This window comes from Hemicordylus capensis, chromosome 2 (genome assembly GCF_027244095.1).
Source record: "Hemicordylus capensis ecotype Gifberg chromosome 2, rHemCap1.1.pri, whole genome shotgun sequence".
NCBI lineage: Eukaryota > Metazoa > Chordata > Lepidosauria > Squamata > Cordylidae > Hemicordylus > Hemicordylus capensis.
Genome location: NC_069658.1, coordinates 132,824,024 through 132,849,292, shown reverse-complemented (window position 1 = coordinate 132,849,292; position 25,269 = coordinate 132,824,024). Strand labels below are relative to the sequence as shown.

At 42.5% G+C, this 25,269-nt stretch overlaps 1 protein-coding gene across 12 annotated transcripts in view; it reads left to right on the top strand.

Annotated features, from left to right (window-relative positions):
• PTBP3 (polypyrimidine tract binding protein 3) overlaps positions 1-25,269 on the top strand; it is a 103,198-nt gene that overhangs the window by 49,922 nt on the left and 28,007 nt on the right. For 7 of the 12 annotated variants that reach the window (XM_053302620.1, XM_053302615.1, XM_053302614.1 and 4 more), the window contains 6 exons: positions 11,414-11,489; positions 12,935-13,101; positions 14,822-14,968; positions 18,386-18,550; positions 20,263-20,373; positions 21,568-21,742. In XM_053302620.1, the coding sequence (XP_053158595.1) occupies positions 11,465-11,489; positions 12,935-13,101; positions 14,822-14,968; positions 18,386-18,550; positions 20,263-20,373; positions 21,568-21,742 (790 nt within the window). In that variant the 5' untranslated portion in view covers positions 11,414-11,464. Of the gene's footprint in view, positions 1-9,286; positions 9,967-11,413; positions 11,490-12,901; positions 13,102-14,821; positions 14,969-18,385; positions 18,551-20,262; positions 20,374-21,567; positions 21,743-25,269 lie in introns of those variants that run through there. The other 5 variants (XM_053302618.1, XM_053302613.1, XM_053302612.1 and 2 more) reach the window with 3 other exon arrangements.

Sequence of the window (25,269 nt, the reverse complement as noted above, 5' to 3'; positions counted from 1 at the left end):
CCGTATATTCAGTAGCGATATAGCAATGGAGTTTGGACTAGACAAGTGTGCTGCATTAATAATGAACAGAGGGAAAATAAAAACAGAAGGAATAGAACTGCCCAATGGAAGCAACATCAAGAACCTGGAAGAGAAAGAACATTACAAATACTTGGGCATTCTCCAGGCTGATAACATTGCACACACTGAAGTTAAAAGTAAAATTGGAAGTAAATATATCAGGAGAGTTAGAAAAATCCTCAAGTCCAAACTCAATGGCGGGAACACCATACAAGCCATAAACACCTGGGCTATACCTGTTATCAGATACACTGCAGGAATAATAGACTGGACCCAGGCAGAGCTAGAGACGCTAGATCGTAAGACCAGGAAAATAATGACCATCAATCATGCTCTGCAACCCCGCAGTGATGTTGATAGGCTATACCTCCCTCGCAGCTCAGGTGGAAAAGGAATGCTTCAAGTCCATCAAACAGTAGAGGAGAAGAAAAGAGGCCTTGAAGAATATATCAAGGACAGTGAAGAAGATGCACTTCAAATGGTCAATAATGCGAAACTATTCAACACCAATGAAACAAAGCAGGCCTACAAGAAAGAACAAGTCAAGAACCGAGCAGAAAAATGGAAAAAGAAGCCACTGCATGGTCAATATTTGCACAATATAAGTGGAAAATCAGACACCACCAAGACCTGGCAATGGCTTAAGAATGGCAACTTGAAGAAAGAAACAGAGGGTTTAATACTGGCTGCACAAGAACAGGCACTAAGAACAAATGACTAAGAGCAAACGTCGAAAAATCCACCACAAACAGCAAGTGCCACCTTTGTAAAGAAGCAGATGAAACAGTGGATCACCTAATCAGCTCTTGTAAAAAGATCGCACAGACTGACTACAAACAAAGGCATGACAAAGTAGCAGGGATGATACACTGGAACATCTGCAAAAAATACAAGCTACCTGTAGCCAAACATTGGTGGGACCATAAATTGAAAAAGTTGAAGAAAATGAAGATGTAAAAATATTATGGGACTTCCGACTACAAACAGACAAACATCTGCCACACAATACACCAGATATAACTGTAGTCGAGAAGAAAGAAAAACAAGTGAAAATAATCGACATAGCAATACCAGGTGATAGCAGAATAGAAGAAAAAGAAATAGAAAAAATCACCAAATACAAAGATCTACAAATTGAAATTGAAAGGCTGTGGCAGAAAAAGACCCAAATAATCCCTGTGGTCATTGGCGCCCTGGGTGCAGTTCCAAAAGACCTTGAAGAGCACCTCAACACCATAGGGGCCACAGAAATCACCATCAGCCAATTACAAAAAGCAGCTTTACTGGGAACAGCCTATATTCTGTGACGATATCTAGAACAATTGACAATAAAATTCTGGCATCCCAGGTCCTTGGGAAGGACTTGATGTCTGGATAAAACAAACCAGTCAATAACACCTGTCTGACTGTGTAAACAAGAAATAATACCACCTATAGGGGTTTATTTCATTTAATTCCCCTGTAGTTAAACCTTGTTGGAAAAGAAGGGCCAATGGAGGCCTGATCCATATTACTTTTGGTAAAACGTAATTTGGAGGTCAGGGTGATTAGCATCTCTAGAAATCTATTCTAGCATTGTTGATGAGAGTAACCAGATTTGGACCCTTGGTCTACTTAAACTTGTATATTTCTCCAAACAATTCATCACAGTATTCATAGAAACTTTGGAAGGATTTAACTGAGGCATTGGAACACTGTATCAAATGTTTCCAGAAGTGAGCATTGTCGTCTCTGGTGACTTCAATGCTCATATTGGCTCTGATGAAAATTCTTTATATATGGAGGACAGAAATATTTTCCTGCTTATTAGGACCTCACAGAATAAGTTGTTTAACACACAAGGCCAAAAATTGATAGAATCCTTTTCTGGCTTCCGGTTAGTCTCCCTGCATGACAACTTATCAGAAGGGTTAGACTTTCCAAATATGAAATAGGATTAAGTACATTGGCTGCCTAACGAACTGCATATAAGAAATTTCTTAGATAGAAAACAAAATTATCTTTATACATGAAGGAGTTGGGTCTTGCAGTTAAAGAAAAAAGAGAAGCTAAATTCTGGGAAATAATCTCTACAGGACTAAAGGAAAGGAATTTTGTTCTGGAAGCCCAAATCCCTGCCAATACTTGGCATGGCTATTTTGCTAACATTTTTGGCAGTGCCCCCAGTATTACAAGTAATTGTAATATTTCATAGTGCATTATGTCCACTATGGTCTCTTGTGACAATACAGGAAGCACCTAGATCAATTATCTGTTTATTCATAAAGCACCGGGATAAGATAAGTTGCCCCCTGAAACATTTAAGATGGTGGGCACCCCTGTTGTCCACACTATTTACTTATTTTAATGAGAATGGTATAATTCCAGAAGATTGGAAACTGCATAATTTTTCTCTAAGTAAGGGAGATGGTCAGATCCTTCTATTGTCCTATCAGTTTATTGGATGTTCGTTCAAAAATCTATAGTCACGTTCTCCTCCAGAAGTTAGTAGAGTGGGGAGAAGAAAATTCCATTCTTTGCCAAGAACAGGCTGGGTTTAGAAAAGGGCATAGCACAATAGACCACATTTTAGTTACTCCATTTTAATACAGAAGTATACAAATTGGCTTTCCAAAAAATTGTATGCAGCTTTTATAGATTTATCCTTGGGACAAACTTGCTCAAACTAATATTGACAAGAGATTACTCCTGTTGATACAGGAACTATATAGTGACACTAAAATAAGAGAGTTAGTCATAAGGGGACACTTTCAGATGAAATACAGACACTTGAGGAGTTAACCAAGGCTATTGGCTAGCCCATTTTTATTTAATTTCTATATAAGCCATCTTGTCACTGAATTGACCTGTTTGGAATTTTCTCCTCTGTGCAGAGTAGAAAGATGGCTGTTTTAATGTATGCTGCTGATACGGTGGTTTTCTCTCTCACTAAGGTTGGGCTGAAGAGAATCCTAAACACATTTTCAAATATCTAGGTATCTATTTAGATGAGTCAGGCACATGGAAAACACAGTTACAAAATATAAAATTGACAGTTCTGAAGATGACTAGAGCTATTTTGAAGTTCTATTATTCTAAGGGAGGCAGATTAGTGTCCCCAGCAGTAAAAGTCTTGGTTGGGAAATTTATTGCCCAAATTCTATATGGGATTGAAATCTGGGGGCAAAAATCAAATGTTTTATAAGAGCTGGAGATCTGTCAAAATGAGTTTCTGCAGTGTTTTTTTTCATTATCTCTTTGGACCCCAGCCACCTTCCTTAAAACTGAAACTGGGCTTCCTTCAGTCAAAGCTAGACCCATAAAGTATGTTTTAATGTATTGTAAGAAACTCTTGGAAATGCCTCAATGTTGTCTCCCTGAACTCTGTTTTAGTGAGCAATCTGGTTGGGCAGAATTTGGTTTGGAATTGTTACATTCCAAAAGTCTGTCACAAGAGTGTTTTAATAATCCTGGATATAGAAACAAGAGAATGGCTTTATGGATTGGATACAGTGTTCCCTCTAATTTTTATAAAATTATACAAATCTACCAAGACCATTGGCGCAGGCAAGGGATGGGCCCAGGCCATCACGGCGGTGGCGGCAAGGAAGGGCCTGGTCAACCACTGCTGCTGCTCCTGCGAGGTGGGGGGAGCAGGGCTTGGGTGAGGTTGGAGAGGTCTCCGGGGTTAGGGGGCTGCAGCTTGGCAGTAGGCACCTGCAACGCCGCACCCACAACCAAGAGGAGTGAGGGAGATGAAGCAACAGGATGCAGGAGTGACCAAGAGGGTCGAGGGGAATGGAAGCAATGGGAGGAAGAAGGAGTAGGAACATGGCTCAGATGAGGGTGGAAAGATCTCTGAGGTGAGGGGTCTGTGGCTGGGGGTGAGGGGAGCAATCAAGTACTCATGCGCAGATGCTCTGTGTGGGTTAAGCTAGTTTTTTTTCATATTCCCCATTGGTCAAAATATTTTACTTGAACTGTAACATACATGTAGCTTCACATTAGGCCATAAATTCAATTGCACAGAAACAGAGCTCTTACAGTGTAGTAGGAGGGACTATGTAAGCTGATGGCTGGTGGAAATTACTCTTGCTACAGAACTTTTTTGGAAATCCCACCTTTGCATATATGAATCTACTTAATGAAAATGAGAGGCTTGCCATGTAATGTTTGAAATATCTTTGCTAGACTCTGTGTTGTTCCAGCTATAAGTTATTGTGTCGGATACAGGCATCATCATTATAGGGAGCAATATGGATTGCATCGGTTTATAGTACCTAAGTGTTTTCTTTTCGTCGTTGAAAAGAGGTGTATACTTTTTGAACATCAGGCAATTTTGTGGTTATGCTGAAACTATTGCTATATTGTATGACTGCCAGACTAAATTACTTCACTTAACCTGCCATTTTGTTTTTCATAGTTTGAAGAGCTTTCCATACCCAAAATATTGATGCTGGAATGACTTGGTTGTTGTTTAACTAGTTTTTCCAGTAAATCCTCATTTTCACTTAGTTACAGGTTTGATGGGATTTGTTATGGTAAATGCTAAACAACTCAAAGGATTAGATCAAAAGATTTTATGTGAGGACAAGGCACTTCTGCTTGTTTTGGGTGGAGGTGGAGATGGAGATGGTAGAGTCACAATGAGTTGTATAGAACTCATATTCCTATAAAACCACATGAAATTACATGGTGTTTCAGCACTTAAGCGCACATAACCAATATTTAATGTTTTTAATAAGATATTTTATGTGCCTTAGACAAATATGTCACTGTTCCCAGCACAACATTACAATAAAATGTGTTGTTTATAAGAAGGTGGTTGTGCTCTGCCTTCCATGTTATGTGAGATACTGAACCAAAAGTTCAGGCAGTATGGCATACTTAAAGCCTTTTTATTTGGGAACTTAAAAAAAAACAACCCTGTCCAAGTCAACTTCTTAGCTGAGTTTTATTTGCATCAGAGCCAAGGGCTCCACCATGGTCTGCCTGAGTCAGCTGCTTGACCCAGTAGGATTCCAAAAAGTCTTGGAGGGTTTTGATGATGGTCCTGCCAGTGATTCTGTTGATGGCCTGGTGGGAACCTGGAATAGGGAATTCACCAGGGCAGTAGACATGATCGCTCCCTTCTGTTCTGCTTTAAAAGTGGCCCCTTGGTATACAGAGGAGTTATGGGGTCTGAAGCAGCAACTGGAGTGCAAGTGGAGGAGGACTCAGCTCAAAATTGACAGGACACAGCATAGAGCCCATTTGAAGGTTGATGCAGAGGAAGTGCATGTGGCAAAAAACCAGTTCTGGTCTGCACACATTGCTTCTGCACGTTCGCGTTCATTAGAGCTGTCCCAGGTTGTGGGGAGTTTGATTCAGGCTCCTTCCATTTCAAACCAGTCCCCAGAGACCTTGTTCTGCTGTGATGCTTTTAATGTGTTCTCTGTGGACAAAATCTCCTGTATTTGGGCTGACTTGGACTCCACTATTTCTGCAAAGCCTATGAAGGGGCTGTCCAGCAAATTCCTCTTGCAGTATTAGATTGGATCAGTTTCAAGCTGTGATGCCTGAGGTCATGGACAAGCTGCTTGAGGCTGTGCGGCCTACCACTTTCACTGAGGGAGGGCAGGATGCCTCCTTGTTTGAAGAAGGCTATGATTAGACCACTTCTTAAGAAGCCTTACCTAGATCCCTCTGTAATGGATAGTTATAGGCCTATCTCAAATCTCCCATGATTGGGCAAGGTGACTGATAGAGTGGTGGCTAACCAGCTCCAGGCAGTTTTGGAGGAAACCAATTACCTAGATGCATTTCAGACTGGCTTTAAAGCAGGCTATGAAGTTGAGTCTGCCTTGGTCGGCCTGATGGGTGACCTGTACCAGGGAATCGACAGGGAATGTGACTGCTGGTTCTTTTGGATCTCTCAGCAGCGTTCAGTACCATCTACCATGGTCTCCTTCTGAATTGCCTGGGGGAGTTGAGGATAGGAGGTACTGCTTTGCAATGATTTTGAAGAGCAACTGTCACCAAGCTCCACCATCTGGAATCTGGCCGAAAGATAGGAGCAGAACAATTGCAAAGCAGTGCCTCCTATCCCCAACTCCCCCAGGTGATCCAGAATGATATCATGGTTGATGGTATCGAACGCTGCTGAAACATCCAAAAGAACCAGCAGATCCCTCTGTCCATTCCCCAGTAAAGGTCATCCATCAGGCCAACCAAGGCAGACTCAACCCCATAGCCTGCTCTAAAGCCAGTTTGAAATGTGTCTAGATATTCAGTTCCCTTCAAAACGGCCTGGAGGTGGTTGGCCACCACCCTCTCAATCACCTTGCCCAACCATGGGAGACAGGCCTATAACTATCCACCTCTATGGGGTCCAGGGAAGGCTTCCTAAGAAGTGGTCTAACCATTGTTTCCTTTAAACAAGGAGGCACCCTACCCTCCCACAGCGATGCATTTATGATATTAACCAGGTCACCTCTCTCTGCTAGATAGAAGCAGCCAAATTGGGCAAGGATCCAGAGTACAAGTGATAGGCTGCACCACCCCAAGCAGCTTGTCCTCATCTTCAGGAGTCACCGATTGAAACTTATCCAATCTAATTCTGCAAGAGGGATTGTTGGACACCTCCTTCATAGACCCTGCAAAATAGTGGAGTCCAAGTCAGCCTGAATACATTTTACATTTACATTTTATATCCCACTCTTCCTCCAAGGAGCCCAGAGCAGTGTACTACATACGTAAGTTTCTCCTCACAACAACCTTGTGAAGTAGGTTAGACTGAGAGAGAAGTGACTGGCTCAGAGTCACCCAGCAAGTATCATGGCTGAATGGGGATTTGAACTCTGGTTTCCCCGGTCCTAGTCCACTACACTATGCTGGCTCTGGGAGTACAGGAAATTTGTCCACAATGAACCCATTAAAAGTGTCACAGCAGAATGTTTCCCAGAGACTGGTTTAAAGCAGAAGGAGCAAAATCAAACTCACAACCTGGGATAGCTCTGCTGAACGCGAACCCACAGATGCAATGCACGCAGACCATAATCTCTTTTTTGTTGCACATACCACTACCACATAAGCCATCAAATGGGTCCTGTGCTGTGTTCTGTCAGATTTGAGCCGAGTTCTCCTCCACTTAAATTCCAGTCGCCTACCCAGCCGCTTCAGCCACCGCAACTCCTCAGTATACCAAGGGGCCATTTTAGAAGCAGGTTGGTAGGGAAGCTTGGGAGCAATCATGTCTACTGCCCTGGTGAGTTGCCTATTCCAAGTTCCCACCAGGGCATCGACAGAATCATTGGCTGCACAAACTTCCAAATTCTCCAAGGCTTTTTGGAATCCTACTGGGTCCAGCAGCCTTTTTGGATGGACCATTCTAATAGGTCCACCACCACTGCAGGTGTGGATGTTGGCTGTGAAACCAACCTTAAAAAGGGAGTAGTGGTCCGTCCATGACAATGGGGAAACCACCAGATCGAAACTCCCCTATATAACCACTAGATCGAAACCCCAGTTATACTCCTAAACAAGAGACTAAATCAAGTGTGTGGCCAGCAACACAAGTTGGTTCAGAAACTAATTGGAATAGGTCCATACTTGTCATGGCTTCTATAAACTCCTGAGCCGCAGCAGACAAGCCAGCCCCAAAGTTGATATTGAAGTCTTGCAGCACCAAAGTCTAAGAGACTCCAACACCAACTCTCTGTGACCAGCTCTATCGGCTCAGGGACTAAGTTGGGCAGCGGTGTAGACAGTACACCAACAGAATCTCTAATCTATTCCTAGTACCCAGCCTCAAAAATACACACTCAGTATAAGTTAATTGTCTCGCAGGGGCCCTGGTAAGGGAGATGGTAGTCTTAAGGACCACAGCCACTCCACCCCACCCTACCCCTCCTTCCCCTGGCCTGCTCCACATCAGAGTAGCCTGGTGGGAGAAGCTGAGCCCACACTGGACCAGTTGCCTCCCCCTGCCAGGTCTCAGTTTTACATGCCTGGTCAGCTCCCTCATCTATGATCAAATCATGTACAATTGCTGTCTTTTTCTGAACTGACTTGGCGTTGCAGAGGAGCAAGGCCAGACTCTGTGGGTAATTGGAGCTGCTCCCCGAGGCCTGAGAGTTGACAAGACAGTTGGAAGTGGAAAAAGTTACTAAATTACTGGTTTCCTTTCCCCTGTAATAGCCAGCACCAATTCTTCTATTCCCCACCACTACAGTAATATCTGCCCTAGAACTGCCGGATGCACCCGCTGCACCACCCTACTCAAGAGAGCTCAAACACATACCTTCAAAAAGGCCTGGACCAACACAATAAAAATAAAAGACCAACAACCAATAACCCAGATCCTCCACCCCCTCCCCCGCAATATAATCCCCCCCTGCCCTCAGTCCCACTCCGAGCCCCAAAGGTTGGCCCCCTTTGGTGGCCGCCTACAGGCTGGCTGGCTGCATCAGCCAGCACAGCCCTTCCTTAAATAGCCCCTGTGCCGCCACTCTCACAAGAGACACCTGGGACAAGCTGGTACAATAAGTGCAGGCAGATGTTAGGTATCAGCACTCAAAAGGGTGGAAATAAAAACTCCAGCCAGGTTGCAATACTGAGACAAGCAGAGACAAATAAATAAAACTAGTTGAACCGGCCGCAGAGCATCTGCACCTCTAGTTAGCCGTCCACGCTGCCATCCCACCATTTGCTTCCCCTCCCTGCCTGCCAGCTGCTACTTCCCCCACCTGCCCACTGCCGTTTTGTTTCCCGGTCAGCTACTGCCGCCACCATTTTCTTCTCTCCTGCCTGTCCCCGTCACTATCCAGCAGCTGCTTGCGAACTCTCACGAGAGCTGCCACACTTGGGATTAGCAACAGCTATGCCTAAGAGAAATATATATAAAGATGACACTGAGATAGATGGATGGATGGATGGATAGATATAATGAATAAATTGCTCCAGTAGCAGGAGAATGGAGAGAAATTTCTGCTTCACACCATTCCTGGTGTGAAGTCACCACCATGTGCCAGACTCAGGTAGGTGTAGGGACTGGGAATTCTATTTCCAGTAGCTCAGTAGTGCTGCTGCCTACTACAATTCCCGGCTCTTCTTGCATCTGTCAGATTGTGATTACTCCATGCCAAGCAACAGAAAGGGAGAAATATCTCTCCATTCTCCTCCTGTCATGGCTGGAACCATAAGAAAGATAAGTGAAGGAGAGGTGGTGTGCAGAGATCAGGTTGAACTCTGTTGTGCTCAGTGACCTCATTGGGGTGGTGATAGGATCAAAACACTCAGAAATGGGGGTGATCATTATCTGGATTGAGGCGGGATTCTTGCTTCATCTTTGAACCTGTCTGGGTGAGTCCTGAGCAGAATAGCATTCTGAGTCAGTGGATTAGTGTCAGTTTAGTCACTGTAACTTGTTTTGTCAGCAAGTATTGTATTCTATTGGTGATTTTTTTTGAACTTCTGTTAGAGTTGATGGAAAGGATGGGGACACATCCTGCAATACATTTGCTTCTGGCAGGGAAATCCTAGAAAGTTGTGGTGGTGATTGTGCATTCTATAGGATTTTTGTTCTTGTAAAGAAGTATGAGACTGCTTGGCAAGATCATGCGGACTCTGAAGTCAAGTTCTATGTGGTGACTTGTATATTTAATGGTGGCAAGAAAGAGAGAGTTTTGTCTGTGTGGATTGCTAACTGGTTGAAGGACAGGAAATAGAGGGTAGGTATAAATGGAGGGTTTTCACAATGGAGGGAAGTAGGAAGTGGGGGCCTCCAGGGATCTGTACTGGGACCAGTGCTTTTTAATTTATTCATAAATGATCTAGAAGTAGGGGTAAGCAGTGAGGTGGCCAAATTTGCAGATGACACCAAACTCTTTAAGGTAGTGAAATACAAAACAGACTGTGAGGAGCTCCAAAAGGATCTCTCTAAACTGGGTGAGTGGGTGACAAAATGGCAAATGCGTTTCAATGTTGGGAAGTGTAAAGTGACGCACATTGGGACGAAAGCTCCCAACCTCAAGTATACACTGATAAGAGCTGAGCTGTCGGTGACTGACCAGGAGAGGGATCTTGGGGTTGTGGTGGACAGCTCATTGAAAGTGTCGACTCAATGTGCGGCAGCTGTGAAAAAGGCCAATTCCATGCTAGGGATCATTAGGAAGGGGATTGAAAATTAAACTGCTATTATTATAATGCCCTTATACAAAACTATGGTGCGGCCACACCTGGAATACTGTGTACAGTTCTGGTCACCACATCTAAAAAAGGACATTGTAGAACTGGAAAAGTGCAGAAGAGGGCAACCAAGATGATCAGGGGCCTAGAGCACCTTTCTTATGAGGCAAGGCTACAACACCTGGGGCTATTTAGTTTAGAAAAAAGACGACTGCGGGGAGACATGGTAGAGGTCTATAAAACCATGCATGGTGTGGAGAAAGTGGATAGAGAGAAATTCTTCTCCCTCTCACATATAGTGTGCATGGAACCACACCTCCATGGTCTGGCACTGGGGAGAGTGGATCTTTAAGAGCGGGGGAGGGTGTACTTATCCCTCCTGCTGCTTTCCCCCCTCCAGCACCAAATGGCACACACAGTGAGGCTTTTGAAGCTATTTGATGAGGAACGGGGGTAGGGGTGGCAGGAAGTTACCCTGCCACCCCAAACGCTTACAAAATGGGGAGTGCTGGAGGGGTAAGTACACCCTCCCCCGCCCTTAACGATCCACCCTCCCCAGTGCCGGACTGGTCCAGAGGCCCTTAGAATGGGCTCCAGACTGGTCCGTGCACATCCCTACCCACATAACACTAGAACCAGGGGTCATCCCATGAAATTGATTGCCGGGAAATTTAGGACCAACAAACGGAAGTACTTTTTCATACTACGCATAATCAACTTGTGGAATTCTTTGCCACAAGATGTGGTGACAGCCAACAACTTGGATGGCTTTAAGAGGGGTTTGGATGACTTCATGGAGGAGAGCTATCAACGGCTACTAGTCGGAGGGCTATAGGACACCTCCAGCCTCAAAGGCAGGATGCCTCTGAGTACCAGTTGCAGTGGAGTAACAGCAGGGGAGAGGACATGCCCTCAACTCCTGCCTGTGGCTTCCAGTGACATCTGGTGGGCCACTGTGTGAAACAGGATGTTGGACTAGATGGGCCTTGGGCCTGATCCAGCAGGGCTGTTCTTATATTCTTATGATTTCTGACATGCGAAGGCTAGCTTGAAACAAAGACAATTTCTTCTCTGTGAAAACAGAAAATAGGTCTTGTACTCCAACTAAAACTTTCACATTTTATGTCAATAAAAAGTTGAAATAATACTTTGTAGGTATCAAAGTGAGTTACAGACATTTTAACATTTGTTTTTATGGCTTTTTCAGCGTGGATCTGATGAGCTTCTTCCTTCTGGAATCGCTTACGGGCCTTTTACCATGAGCAATTCTACTCCTGCTACAGGTATGATTAAGAACACATTTTTCTATCTGCCTAGTCTCCTGTGGTAGATATGTATTATGAACTAATTGTATTATGAACTAATTGCTTTTGAGGACTTATTCGTAAGTCAAGGGCATTTAAGAACAAACTGTTCCAGGGACTACGTCAGTTTGAGAATTTCACATTGTTTTTGGGGAAGGAGGTTTCCAAAGGTCTAGCAAAACCACTTAAAATGTGGGGACTTCAAAAGCTTTCAGTGGGTTGAAACAGGAGAGAGTCTTCTCTCTCTCCCAGTTTGTCATCCTCAGGTGCTACATTTGTCATCCACCACAGTATTGACATGCATAGTAACCTGCTACTTCCCAAACAGCCTGGGAACTCACCATAGGATTGTGCTGCTTGTGATGAGCACGTGTAACTTACCTCCATGGAGTAGACTCAAACCCACTTGGTTTTGCTTGGCAATTTTCCTTGCTGGGTAGAGTGACTATTATTATTATTATTATTATTTTACATTTATATCCCGCTCCCTCCAAGGAGCCCAGAGCGGTGTACTACATACTTGAGTTTCTCCTCACAACAACCCTGTGACAATAGTACTGAAGGCTTGGTCATGGTCATGGGCGGTTCGGGGTTCGGCCGGACTGGGATGGGGGTTCCTTTAAGGGCGGGGGGAGGGTGTACTTACCCCTCCCGCTGCTTTCCCCCCTCCGGTGTGCCTTTTTTAGTTAGCAGTTGGGGCGGCAGGATTCCTCCCTGCCTCCCCTTCCCCTGCTCGGCTGCAAAAGGCTTCAGGAAGCCTTCTGCGCGTGCACGCGGCCACACAGGCGGCCACACAGGTGCAAAAGGCTTCCTGAAGCCTTTTGCAGCCCAGCGGGGGAAGGGGCGGCAGGGAGGTATCTTGCTGCCCCAATTGCTAACGAAAAAAGGTGCGCCGGAGGGGGGAAAGTGGCGGGAGGGATAAGTACACCCTCCTCCCGCCCTTAAAGGAACCCCCACCCCAGTGCCGGACTGCAGCTCCGTGGTTCCGTGCACATCACTAATTCCTGGCTGTTATGATCTTCTAGAATGACTTGCGTTGAAAGGAAACTCATGTTCTGGGATTGAAATAAACAGTACGGATTGAGGAAATCGGCATCAATTTATGTAATTCTGGAATTAAATTGCTTGAATTTCTCCTTGTTATAACTCGAAGAAATTGAATAAATAAACAAAGTGCTAGTTATACTGCAGGCATTTTGATTCTGTGATTCTGGTAAGAAACACTGTTCCCTCTAAGAGGGATTTCCAGATGTTGTTGATTACAACTCCCAGAATCCCCAGCTGCAGAGGCTTTTGCTTGGAGATTATGGGAGTTGTAGTCAATAATATCTGGGAATTCCTGTTAGAGGGAACACTGGTAAGAAATACATTTTGATTGTGCTGGACTATAGTGTTTTCTGCAGAATTATATCTTCATATTTTAGCTAATGGGAATAACAAGAAATTTAAAGGCGACAGATCTCCCTGTTCCCCTTCTCGAGTTCTTCATCTTCGTAAAATTCCAAATGATGTCACTGAAGCAGAAGTCATTTCTCTAGGACTACCTTTTGGCCGAGTAACCAATCTCTTGATGTTGAAGGGGAAAAGCCAGGTATGTATACATTTTGCAATATCCAAGAGAGAAGAAAAGGTGACTTATGTGATATGCAAGATCTCTGGTATACAGTGAACTGTGTGAAACCCTCTTTAAATGTAGCAAATTCCACCAGTTTATTTTAAAGGTATTATCTATTTGTGGAGTATACTGAATGCTATTTGGAATACACATGGGCAGGAGGAGCCTAACCTCTGCATAAAATACTTGCTCTAATGATCATACAAGGTACTACAGTCTAGTGAAATGCTCCAAAGTTCCTTCCATTCTCAGATTAAGGGCGGGAGAGGTCTAAAGGAATAGGAACATGGGTTTTTCTCGGTTTAACAACCGCTGCTAAACAACCAATTGTCTTATGAAGTTTGTATTCCTGACTAAATGTTAAAAAGCTATTGTATTATGCCAGCTGTGGCAGGTAAACAAGGGAGTTTTCATTAGAAGTTAGCTGTTCACAAGCTAGTGCAAAACTTCATGGTTCGAGGAAGTTTTCCAGATAATTCATTCCAGTTTAGCTTTTTTCTGTGTCTCAGCCTGTGCCAAGACTCTGAGGGGGGAAAGGGAAATGATTTTTAAAGCTACAATCAGCATACAAGTATCTTCTGGATTCTGGAAGGGTGCTCTTAATCAGAAATAATAGTATAAACTTATTATACTATTAAATAATAAAACAGAACTATAATGGGTAAGATGCTTCAGAAGCTCTGAAGTTATAGGCCAGGTATTAGTATCTGCAGTGACAGTTATGGATTGCTTGTGACTTAGTGTTCAGCAACCTAGGATTGGCTGCTGCTGCTGAAATATCAGATGCTCTCCTTGAGGTTGAGGACTCCTGGCTAGTGTGTAAGTGCATGTTTCCAAAAGTTCTCTCTTGCTTCCAATTTGCTTGCATCCAGTGGCATCTCTCTTGGAGTTCTTGACAAGTTGAATAGCTTGTGCTAGTGTTAAAGTAAGTGTGTGTGTGTGTGTGTGTGTGTGTGTGTGTGTGTGTGTGTGTACACACTCTTTGATGGCAGGTTAAAAGTTATGAAAGTGCATCACTAGGCACAAAGGATACTGACTGGTACTATATCAAAGTGTAAATCTTTGCAAAATCGTACATACAATACTATTTAAGCCTACGAAATTACTTAGCTTTTAAAAAACTGCGTTCATCTATCTTTCTGTAATACCCTCATTGGGTATGATTGTATCGTGCATTTTGGGAAGGTATGTTAAGTGAAAAATACACAACTTTATCTTGGGTTACAAATCTTATAAATGTCCCGCTCTCCTAAGTGATGGCATGCCATCAGCATCTGATGATGGTATTGTATCTGGCATAGCAGAATTGTGATGTGGCCAGGACTTCTGTGTTACAATATACATTGGTTTGGAGCCTAAGTTGCTCTTGTGGGAATGGAAGCTACTTCAGTCTCTGCAGGGGAAGCAGTCCTCCTTGGTTCATCCTCCTGTACTACATGCCATCTTGTTTCAGAAAGTTCTGCAACTCTTGGGAGTGGATTTAGAGGATGCAGAAGTCTACAGAAGCAGGATGGAGGCAGTTCTATTAGGGGAGCAGGATTCAAGCTGTAACAATTATAAACTAAAAACTGATTCTTTTAAGTAAATGTAGTGTTTCCCTCTTGTAAATAGATGCATTATGGCCAATTGCATCAGCATAGTTTAATTTTTAGTAGAAGTGGTTTTACAAACAAAATTCTATTTATGTTAATTCTAGGCTTTCCTAGAAATGGCTTCAGAAGAAGCTGCTGTTACTATGGTGAACTACTACACTCCTGTTACTCCTCACCTCCGCAGCCAGCCTGTTTATATTCAGTATTCCAATCACAGAGAACTTAAGACTGACAATCTACCCAATCAGGCTGTAAGTATGCTACTTCGCAGAAAAATATATGACGTTTATTAATGTGTTGGAAAGATTGCCGAGCTACTTAAAACATCCTATTTTCATAAGCCGTCAAGCAATAGCAAGGAGTTCTGTGCTCCAAATGTATAAAGTGACAGTGCAGTTGAAATTCTGTATCCACCCGTGAGGAATGCTAGATATAACTTACAACAGCAGAAGGTGAACTATCCAATCAGATGTCTGTGATCCCCCTCCAAATTCCAGGACAAGTGCAGTAACTCATAATGTACTTTGTACAACTGTAATATTTCAATGCAAAATCAAAAGTATCCACTCTTCTCCTTGCACTGCTCGTTTTACTCCTCTGTAGCAAATTATCTAGCTTGACTGTTCTTATTTATCAAATTTATTTATTTTATTTATCAAATTTGTATACCGCCCCAAACTTTAGTCTCTGGGTGGTTCTTGACCAGGCCAAAACCCTGAGACAGACTACATGCACAGGAAGCTAGTGTGTGTGTCCTCCTACTTGAAAGAAGGCTCCGAGCACACACGTGCTGGACAGTTTGCAAGAAAAAGGCTCAGCTACTTGCTAGTGGGACTGCAACTCTGTTCCGAACCCAATTTCTACAAAATCCAGAAAATGTATAGTATGTTCATTCCAGCACAATATGCCAAAGGCTTAGTCCCATCCCACTGGGAGTGAATACAGTGGGTGATTATGTTCACTTTCACTATCCAGTCAGCAGCCATACTAGATTTATTTCCAAGCACACATCAACCAAATACTTAGTGGTCAGCTAATTTGGCTGCATCCTTTCTGATACAATTCCAATCAGTTTCAACTCAGCCATGTATGCTCCTTGAGGGGATTGGGTTCGCACTTTACAGAGGATGATATGTTGTGCTGAACCAGTTGATAGCACATCATCTTTCCCTCTCCACTTTCTTCCTTGTAGTTGCATGTTGAAATATCACAGTTGTACAAAGTACATTATGAGTTACTGTACTTGTCCTGGAATTTGGAGGGGGATCACAGACATTTGATTGGATAGTTCACCTTCTGCTGTTGTAAATTATATCTAGCATTACTCATGGGTGGATACAGAGTTTCAACTGCACTGTCACTTTATACATTTGGAGCACAGAACTCCCTGCTATTACTCGACATTTTTTGTTCTTTGTTGCTACTCCCTGAAAACTATCTGTGAGGCTAAAAATGCCAGATGGCCAGAACCCGAGCTTTTAGAACAGGGCTGCTCAACTTCAGTGTTCCTTCAGATGTTGGTCTATAACTCCCATAATCCCTGACTATTGTCCACTGTGGCTGGGGATTATGGGGGTTGTAGTCCAAAAACAGCTGGGGGGCCTAAGTTGAGCAGGCCTGTTTTAGAAAGAAGGCTTTTGTCACCCTTCCTTCCCTTTTCTGACTATAAAAAAAACTTGGATCGTTGGATTATTTTTCAGCAGAGTGGGCTAAGTTCAGTTTTGTATGGTCACTTTACTTTCTTTTAGAATCCTTTATTGTCCAAGAGTCCATACTCAAGATATTAACAGTTTAGGCATAACGATTCTGTGTCCAGTGTTACTGAGAATGTGCTCTTAAGAACATACCTTTCAGAATTACCTAGGAGATATGTTTTAAAACAAAATCATAAAATAGAAAGAAAAGAACATGAATCTAGATCACACTGATGCTCATAAAGGTCTCTGGATATTCCTATATCAAGGGAGATTGAGCAGCAATAGTAAAAGCAAAATTAAATAAGATTCAAGATGCAGAGGGTTATATCTAGAACCATTGTACGGTCTTTTAAACATTTGAGGAACTGATTTCTAAGATGAGTTACCTGCATACTGTTAAGAAAAACCCAATTTCAAGTACTCTCATATCATCTCATTTCCTGATGAATGAAAATAACAAAATTTTGACTACTATTATGGCAATCTGTGCAGGAAAGAGGATTTCTACCTTCGCCTCACTGTGTTTCTGAGCTATATTCCTCTTCTCCCCCCTGCATCCAGCTACTATTTGACCTAGAAGAAAAACTTCCTTTGAAAAAAAGGGAGTTTTCCTTCTGGGTCAAAAACTTGTTTGAGGGGTGGGACTTGATCTAGATCACACTATGGTGGGGTCAAAAGGCTTTAAAACATCATTGCCCCACAATCTCAGACCAAATCACCCATCTCCCTGTGGCTGATCTCTGTTATAAAAGCTAAACATATGAGTCCCACTCATGAACTTAAGGTAACTTGTAGTTTATCCCTCAGTTTATTGTCTTGGCTCTGGACAAGAGAATGGCAGAATGTTCAGCAGTAGTACAGAAAAGCTCCAAATTTCCAAGAGCTAGGGCACAAGCAAATTACCTAGGGAGCAAGAGGCTGTCAGTTCGAATCCCCACTGGTATGTTTCCCAGACTATGGGAAACACCTATATTGGGCAGCAGCGATATAGGAAGGTGATGAAAGGCATAATCTCATACAGCGCAGAAGGAGGCAATGGTAAACCTCTCCTATATTCTACCAAGACAGCCACATGGCTCTGTGGACGCCAGGAGTTGACACCGACTCAATGGCACAATCTTTCCTTTCCTTTAGGGCAGTTAAATACAGCTGTATTAAGTTAAATACAGCTTTACACAAAGGAATCTGAATATATAATAACTGCATACAGATAACAAAGTCTTGTTTTTTATTTGCATCCTGAACTAATAATCATAATGTGCTGATTCATTCAAGTGAGAACTAATATTGTAGAGCTGTTTAAAAGAGCTTTTGCATCTCAAAGGGGTAGATGACCATACTTGGGAAGAAAGTCAGGACTTTGGTGGTTTCCTCCCAGTAGAGAGGATGCTCAAGGCAGATAATGATGCTCAAGGCAGATAACAGCATTAAGAGCAATAGAGGCGGATGCATCATAGCAACTTCTAGGAGGTAGCTGCTTCTGTACTCCAACATAGGCTACATTGGGTGTGGGTGTCTTTCAAATTGCTTTCGCAGTTCTTGTTCATGGGAACCTTTGATGGTTATATATTTGTGCTGTAGCATCTGAAGGAGCATGCTGTTTTTTGTTTTTTGTTTTAAATGGAGTGAGATTGAGTGTTTTAGAATAACAGATTCACTTTCATTTCTGTTTTAACAATTAGATACTAAATTGCTCAAAAAACTTGCTTGCTATTTAAACTATTTCTTTATCTTGAAATGCAACAGATTGAAAAGTTGGTAACCTTTACCAATGCATTCTGCATGTGAGCATTGTAAATATTGGATGCAATGCAGAAAAAGCCAGTATAAGACCTTAGATCCTATTGATTTTTGAAAGTATAAAGGTTAAAATGGCCTATGGCATAACTTGTATGTAAGTTATGTATCCTACACATGTGTCTATAGTATTATAAGACTAGCTTCTATTGTCATTTTGATTCTCTCCCTCAGAGAGCTCAAGCAGCATTACAAGCAGTGAATGCTGTGCAGTCTGGAGGCTTGGCTCTTACAGGTGTTCCAGCTTCTGAGGGTGGACTACCTCCTGGTCACAGTTCTGTTCTTCGAATTATAGTTGAAAATCTCTTCTACCCTGTAACCCTAGAAGTGCTATACCAGGTGAGAAACTCACTCAAAAATTTTAGACTACTCTTTTTACATAGTCTGAGGTCTCTCTTTAATGGAACAGAAAAAGAAGATAGCAAACAGTTCCCCCAGTACTTCCCCCTCCAGCACAACAATTCAGTAGCAATCTTGCGTAGTAGTAAGCTACTCATCTGTTCTGTACTGGAGAATCTCCCCTTGCCAAAGAGACGGATGGTAAAGATTATCTAGTAGTCACTTATGCACCAGTGTGTTCTCTTAATTTTTTTCATCGGTGTGCAGAATGAATTTTGTTCTGGGCAGAAGTATCAAGGCAGTGTGCGCACGTATGAATTCAGAGTGGGGCTTTCCTGAGTCAACCTCAGCAAAATCTAAAATTGACTGAACCGACGTAAAAAAATGTGTGAGCGCATGCACATGTGCATGCCTTACAGGGAACATTGTTATGTACATGAATGCAAATCCTGGAGAACAATTAAAATTCAAACAACTTTTTCATGATACAAACTGTCTTTGCCCAGCTGCACCGCTTCCCCTTCTCCCCCTCAAGCTGGCTTAGGTTGATAGTGTATAACTGAAAGGAAGAATAACAAAACTGGAATTTATTTATTTATTTATTCATTCATTCATTCATTCCATTCATTCATTCCATTCAAATTTAAATTGAATGAATGAATTCTATTCATTCGATTTCTATTCCACCCTTCAAAAAAAATGGCTCAGGGCGGTTTACACATAGAAATAATAAATAAATAAAATGGATCCCTGCCCCCAAAGGGCTCACAATCTAAAAATAAATTAGATTGAAATTAGGAATTATTATCTTTGTAAGATCATATATGAGCTTATTCTAAGTTTGGGATATTTCCATACATTTAAATATTTTCTGTACTGTTGTATTCTCTAGCTTTATATATGTAAATACTCTCTAGCTTTATATATGTAAATATTTACTCTCTAATAGGAAACACTTTATTACTTACATCATAAGTAGAAATAGTAACTACTTCATGATAGCACTAGTAGTAAAGCATTGCTATGTTGTCTTTAACATTTAAAGAACTCTTGTTTGATTATTTTGTTAGAATATCGAGGTGTAAATTCAACACAATAGCCAAGGTCTCTAAACCTACAAGTTGAGAAACTAGCATTTTGTATATCAATATCTATATATATAATTCTCCTGGGTGTGCCTTGGAATGTGTGTCCCAGCGCCCAGCTGATTGGCTGGGTGGCGGACGTACCTGATTGGCTGAGGTGCACCCAGGAGGATTGGTTGCCATGGCGGCAGCGGGCCCAGCCGCAGAGGCAAGGTCCAGGAGGGGGAAAAGAAAGTGGGGGCCAGAAGTGATGGTGGGGAGGAGAGGTGGCTGAGCCCGGAAGCGGAGACTGGGGCTGAAGGGGGGGAGAGGTAACCGCCGGCCCCAGAGAGTGCACAGATGCTCTGTGTGGGGTCGGCTAATAGTTTAAAAAATGGTTTTTCAGGAAATGCTATATCTCAGTGATAGAATATATGCTTTGTATTCAAAAGATTTCAAGATAAATCCTTAGCATCTTCAGTGGGACTGGGAAGACTCCTGTATGAAAACCCTAAAGAGCTGTTGCCAAGCAGTGTAGACAATACTGAGCTAGATGGACAGTAGTCTGATGTGGAATAAGGCAGCCTTGTGTTCATATTTCCTGAAAAGCATTGAAGTGTGAATTGACTGGCTGATCTTTTCATTTAGATCTTCTCAAAGTTTGGGACAGTCTTGAAGATTATCACTTTCACAAAGAACAATCAGTTTCAGGCCTTGCTTCAATATGCTGATCCAATGAATGCACATTATGCCAAAATGGTAAGTGCACAGTTGTGTATCTGATGTGTGTTTGAATTTGAGCATCATGCTGGATGTTTGCTGGATATTTGCTGGATATGACTTGGATTTAAATATATCTCAATTTTCTGATGTTTTGTTACATCATTTGAGTGGATAGACTATGCCAGTACAACCACAGGTCTGTGGTATGTCAGTGCATTGATTGCTACACAAGACTATCCTTTGTAGTAACTTCAGAATTCTCTTATAGGTTCAAAAAATGTTCAAAGGACTTAAAATAATTCAAAGTTAGTATAAGAGTATCTGTATTGGACATTGTTGTAAAGACACCTTATGAACAGCAAAGCAGTTGCAGAATGGTTTTCCTTTGCAACCTGAATAAGATGTCTGTTTAACCTTTTGCTCTTTGTTGATAACTGAGCTAAGACCTTTAATTAGAATAGCATTACAGTAATACTACTATACCAGAGAAAAATATGTTATGGGGGCAGCTAACAAAGATGATGATGAATTTACTAATCCATAAGCATGGGCTATGGAAGACAAAAACAAATGCACATTACACAAATATACTTTTTATTCATTTGGATATTTATCTTGTTTGAAGTTCAAGGAATGAGACAGTAATATACGCTGACACAGTACACTTCAGCATATATTAAACAATGTGTTTAGAAGGACATAGGGAATGACAAAGATAGTGTTTACTTTGCTTGCCCCTTGCATTCTAATCAAATCCTGTTCAAGGTCAATGTTCCACAAACTTTGGTTGACCTTGATAGTTGAGCCAAAATTCATGATGTCTCCTCCCCTTCAGCACAATCTTATGCATGTTTACTTGAAGGTAACTCCCACTGTATTCGGTGGGACTTACTCCCAGGTAAGCATGCCTAGGATTACAGCCTTAGTGCATTTCTGTGCAAAATCAGGGAAAATTCCCTGGTCTCTGTCTAATTTGAGGATTGTCCTAGCATCTTCAAGCTGGAGAGAAGTTGCAAGGACTTCTCCCCAATCCTCTCCTCTGTTCCAAGGTGGGGCTTGTCTTGTCACCTCTGCCAGAGGGCAATGGGATGCTTGTCATGCTGAGGTGAGCAGAATTGTTTAATGTTCATGGCTGTTCCAAGTACTCTGACTTTCATATATCAGTTATTCTGAAACTTTTTACACATTAGGATTTCATAATTTGTTGTCAACTTTTCTGTCCTCTCAAAGGCTCTTGATGGTCAAAATATTTACAATGCTTGCTGCACTCTTCGTATTGACTCCTCCAAGCTAACAAGCCTTAATGTAAAATACAACAATGATAAAAGCAGAGACTTTACTCGTCTGGACCTTCCTTCAGGTGATGGGCAGCCTTCCCTTGATCCCACTATGGCAACTGCTTTTGGTAAGATATTTTATTTAGTAGATAAAGGATGGTGCAACTTACTTTTGTGTCTCAGCACTGGGCTACTCAGATTTAATTTTTTTCTTATTGCGCACTTAATTGAAATGTGAAGTATTGTATAGATGCAAAATTTGTCATTTATGGGAAATCGTTTTGAATAGTACAGGAGAACCTCGTTACTCGTGGGGGTTCCATTTCTCACCCACTGCCGCAAGTAACAAGATGTTATTATGGGGAATGGAGGGTGGTTAGGTTCCAGGCTGGAGGGGAAATGGTGAAAAAACAGCAAAAACCCCTTACTTTGGCATGCTCCACGGCATCTCCATATGTCCAGGAATGCCCCACAAAGGGTGAAAAATTCCATTTTTCAAAAGAAGTGAGCCACAAAATGGCTCCTCCTGGGCTCCTGCAGACAAAATGGCGGCAGAAGTGACCTCTACAGTCACTTCCAGGTCTCAAGGGAACCGTAAAGGTAAAGTGTGCTGTCGATTTTGACTCCTGGCACCGACAAAGCCCTGTGGTTTTCTTTGTTAGAATACAGGAGGGGTTTACCATTGCTTCCTCCCGCATAGTATGAGATGATGCCTTTCAGCATCTTCCTATATCGCTGCAGCTCTATATAGTAGCAGCGGGGCTTCGAACCAGGAACCTTCTGTTTGTTAGTCAAGCATTTCCTCGCTGTGCCACTTAAGGTGGGGAGGAACTGTAGATAGGTGGGTTTTAACCCTGTCATATCTGCAGACACTGGTAACGTATTTCTATTATACACCCCATGGATATGCAGAACCATGAATAGCGGTTCCGCGAATAATGAGGTCCTACTGTATTATAAAAATTGTGCTGCTGTAAGGTGAGCTGATATAAACATTACTTTTAAAAAGCTTTCTATGTTTCAAGTGAACATTTTCGGAACATATCAAAGCTATCAGAAGTATACCCTGCACTAAAACTTGGCTGCAAGTAACAGAATTGTGTTTTGAATATCATGAACAAAAGAATGAGAACTCGCTGAGTGGTCAGTGACAAGTTCGGTCATATGCATCAGGGTAAACTTCTCATGTTGGTGCCAGGAGGACATTTTTCTTCTGTATAAGAGATTTTGTCTTTTTAACTTAGTAATGCACCCTAGAGCCAGCTAGTAAGATTTCTCTAGGGCAACACCATGTACACAATTGTGTCAGCCTAGAGAGACTCCATCAGCCTCCTTAAGATACCACCACCATCTTGCAAATGGGCCCAGTCTCAAACTGATTTCTATCAGTCAGGATGTAAAAAGATCTGGTTTAAACGGAGTAGGGCTGGTACTGGGCAACCCCCAGAGCTAAAGCAGAATGAGGATGCTTATAACCTGTTTAAGTTGCAGAATTAGTTCTAGCTTTGTAGCTTTTTCAGGTTTTCCTCCAGGATATGGGCCATTTGATAAGTCACTTAATGTAACACTTCTGTACTTGAGAGGCTCACATGAATAGCGTATTGGCAGAAGTTATATAATGTCGGAGGAAACTCACAAAACACTGCAGTCTTACTTCTTGTGAGCAGGGTGTACTCCAAATGTAAACATTTTTGCTCACAGAAGTGTAGTATGTAGCAAAATGGGATTAAGTTCAGTGTTAAACTTGAGTAAATCAATGCCTTTTCTGACCCCAAATAGTTGAGCTTGAATTCCAGAGTAGAGTGGGTTCACTAGGGTACCTAGTGGTACGTAGCAAAGAGTTCTGCATGTTGCATGCTAGAACTTTAGCACTTCTAGGTGAAAATAGCTGTATTATATTTGATATGGTATTCATGCAGGCCCCATCTGGCTGAATAAGCTCATTGTTATTTGCTGCTTATACAGCAAGTTGTTCTGCAAATCCGAATTGTGATTAAATTATACCTTTATTGCCAATACTAGCTTCATAAGTTACCAGTGTATTTATTATCAATGTAAAATATGTAGTGATATTTCTGTTGCAATATTTGTGTAATTGCCATATTGTGATTAAAGATGTGTAGGAAGGTATTGAGTTTATTCAGTTAGAAAGACAAGTTGCAGGTGTTTATGGCAATTACCACTAATTTCAAAAGTACAGGAGCACCTCATTATTCATGGATCTTCTATTTGCGGTTCTGCATATCCACAGGGTGTCTTGTTGACACCAGTTTTCAGTATCTGCAGGATTAAAACCAGTGTTCTTCTGAGTGGTCTCTGTCCACCACACAGATGTGCTTTCGCGCTCATGCGAAGAAACATTCGGAATACCTGACAAACTTCTCTCTCTCTCTCTCTCTCTCTGGTATTAGGCTCCACCCCCAGCCCTATTCCTAGGTCTTGTGCTCCACACCCTTCTTTTCAGTTTTTTCATCTGCTGAAGAAGAATCACCTTGAGGAACCTTGCTAGCTTTCTGAAAGATTCCAAGAAATTTTTAGTTACATTTTATTCTCTCCTTAACTTCTCTTTAAGTTGTGGATCTTTTATACCGTGCTATTTCTTTCCTCCCCCAATTTTTCTTTCCCTTCAGGGGACAGGGAAGGTTTTCCTCCGCCAAAATTGTATGGCCAGCAAAGTGACATTTAAATGTTGCTCTGAGTGCCTGTCTAATATCCCTTCTTCTGACAGCAACAATCTTTGCTTTTTCTGTCTGGGGGAAGCTCGTTTTGTCTCCACTTGTGTGCATGGCCAGAGTTTCACCCAACAGGCGAGGAGAAACAGGGCCTCAAGACTTGGGCTGTCTCTCTGGGAGCACATCCTTTCAGCCCCTGCTATCATGGAGAATCCAGTTGTCTCCACTGCGGCTCTAGGGAGCATAGATGGAACATCAGATGAGGATGCTGTCCCACAGGGAGGGCCTGGGACTCTGCCACTGGCTCCCTTTGCCTCCATAAATATCTTGGCACCAGTTCCGGTGTTTACCACCTCATGGACAATTGGGCCTAGTGTCTGCTGTGCCACCCTCTGGGGTGGGGGCAACTCCAACAGTGCAATCCCAGATTCAGGTCCTGACACCAGGACAACAGCCCAACAAATGAAGTGGCAAAAGAAGAAGTCTAAACCACTGGAGGCTGCGACGCCCCAGCCAAAAAAGAAGGCAGCAGCTCTGAAGCCCGATCGGGCTCCAAAGAACTCGAATCCCTCAGAGGCCACGCATGCGCAAAAGGCCTGTTCAGGATCAGAGCAGCAGGCACCTGGCATGCAGTTGACAAAGGCAGCTGCAAAAACCAAGCATTGTGTGCCATCGGTGCTGGGAAAAATATCCCTGCCCACTGATATGCTGGGTCAGAGCTCCCCAGGACACCGCTCCCTAACATGGCATTTGTTTGGAGGACAAACCAGGCCGACTCTGGGATCTGGGCGCTATTTCCACCTGCCACAGCACTGTTGTCTCTGACGGGACAATGGGATGTTTTGTGTAGTTTGGCTCCTGTGGAAATTGACACTACACTTTGTGTACCTCCACAGAAACTCCCATTGGGACCACCCCAACCATAAACAATATTGGAACCTATACACCCTGACCTCCCTGCCACACCTGTAAAAAAAGCTATC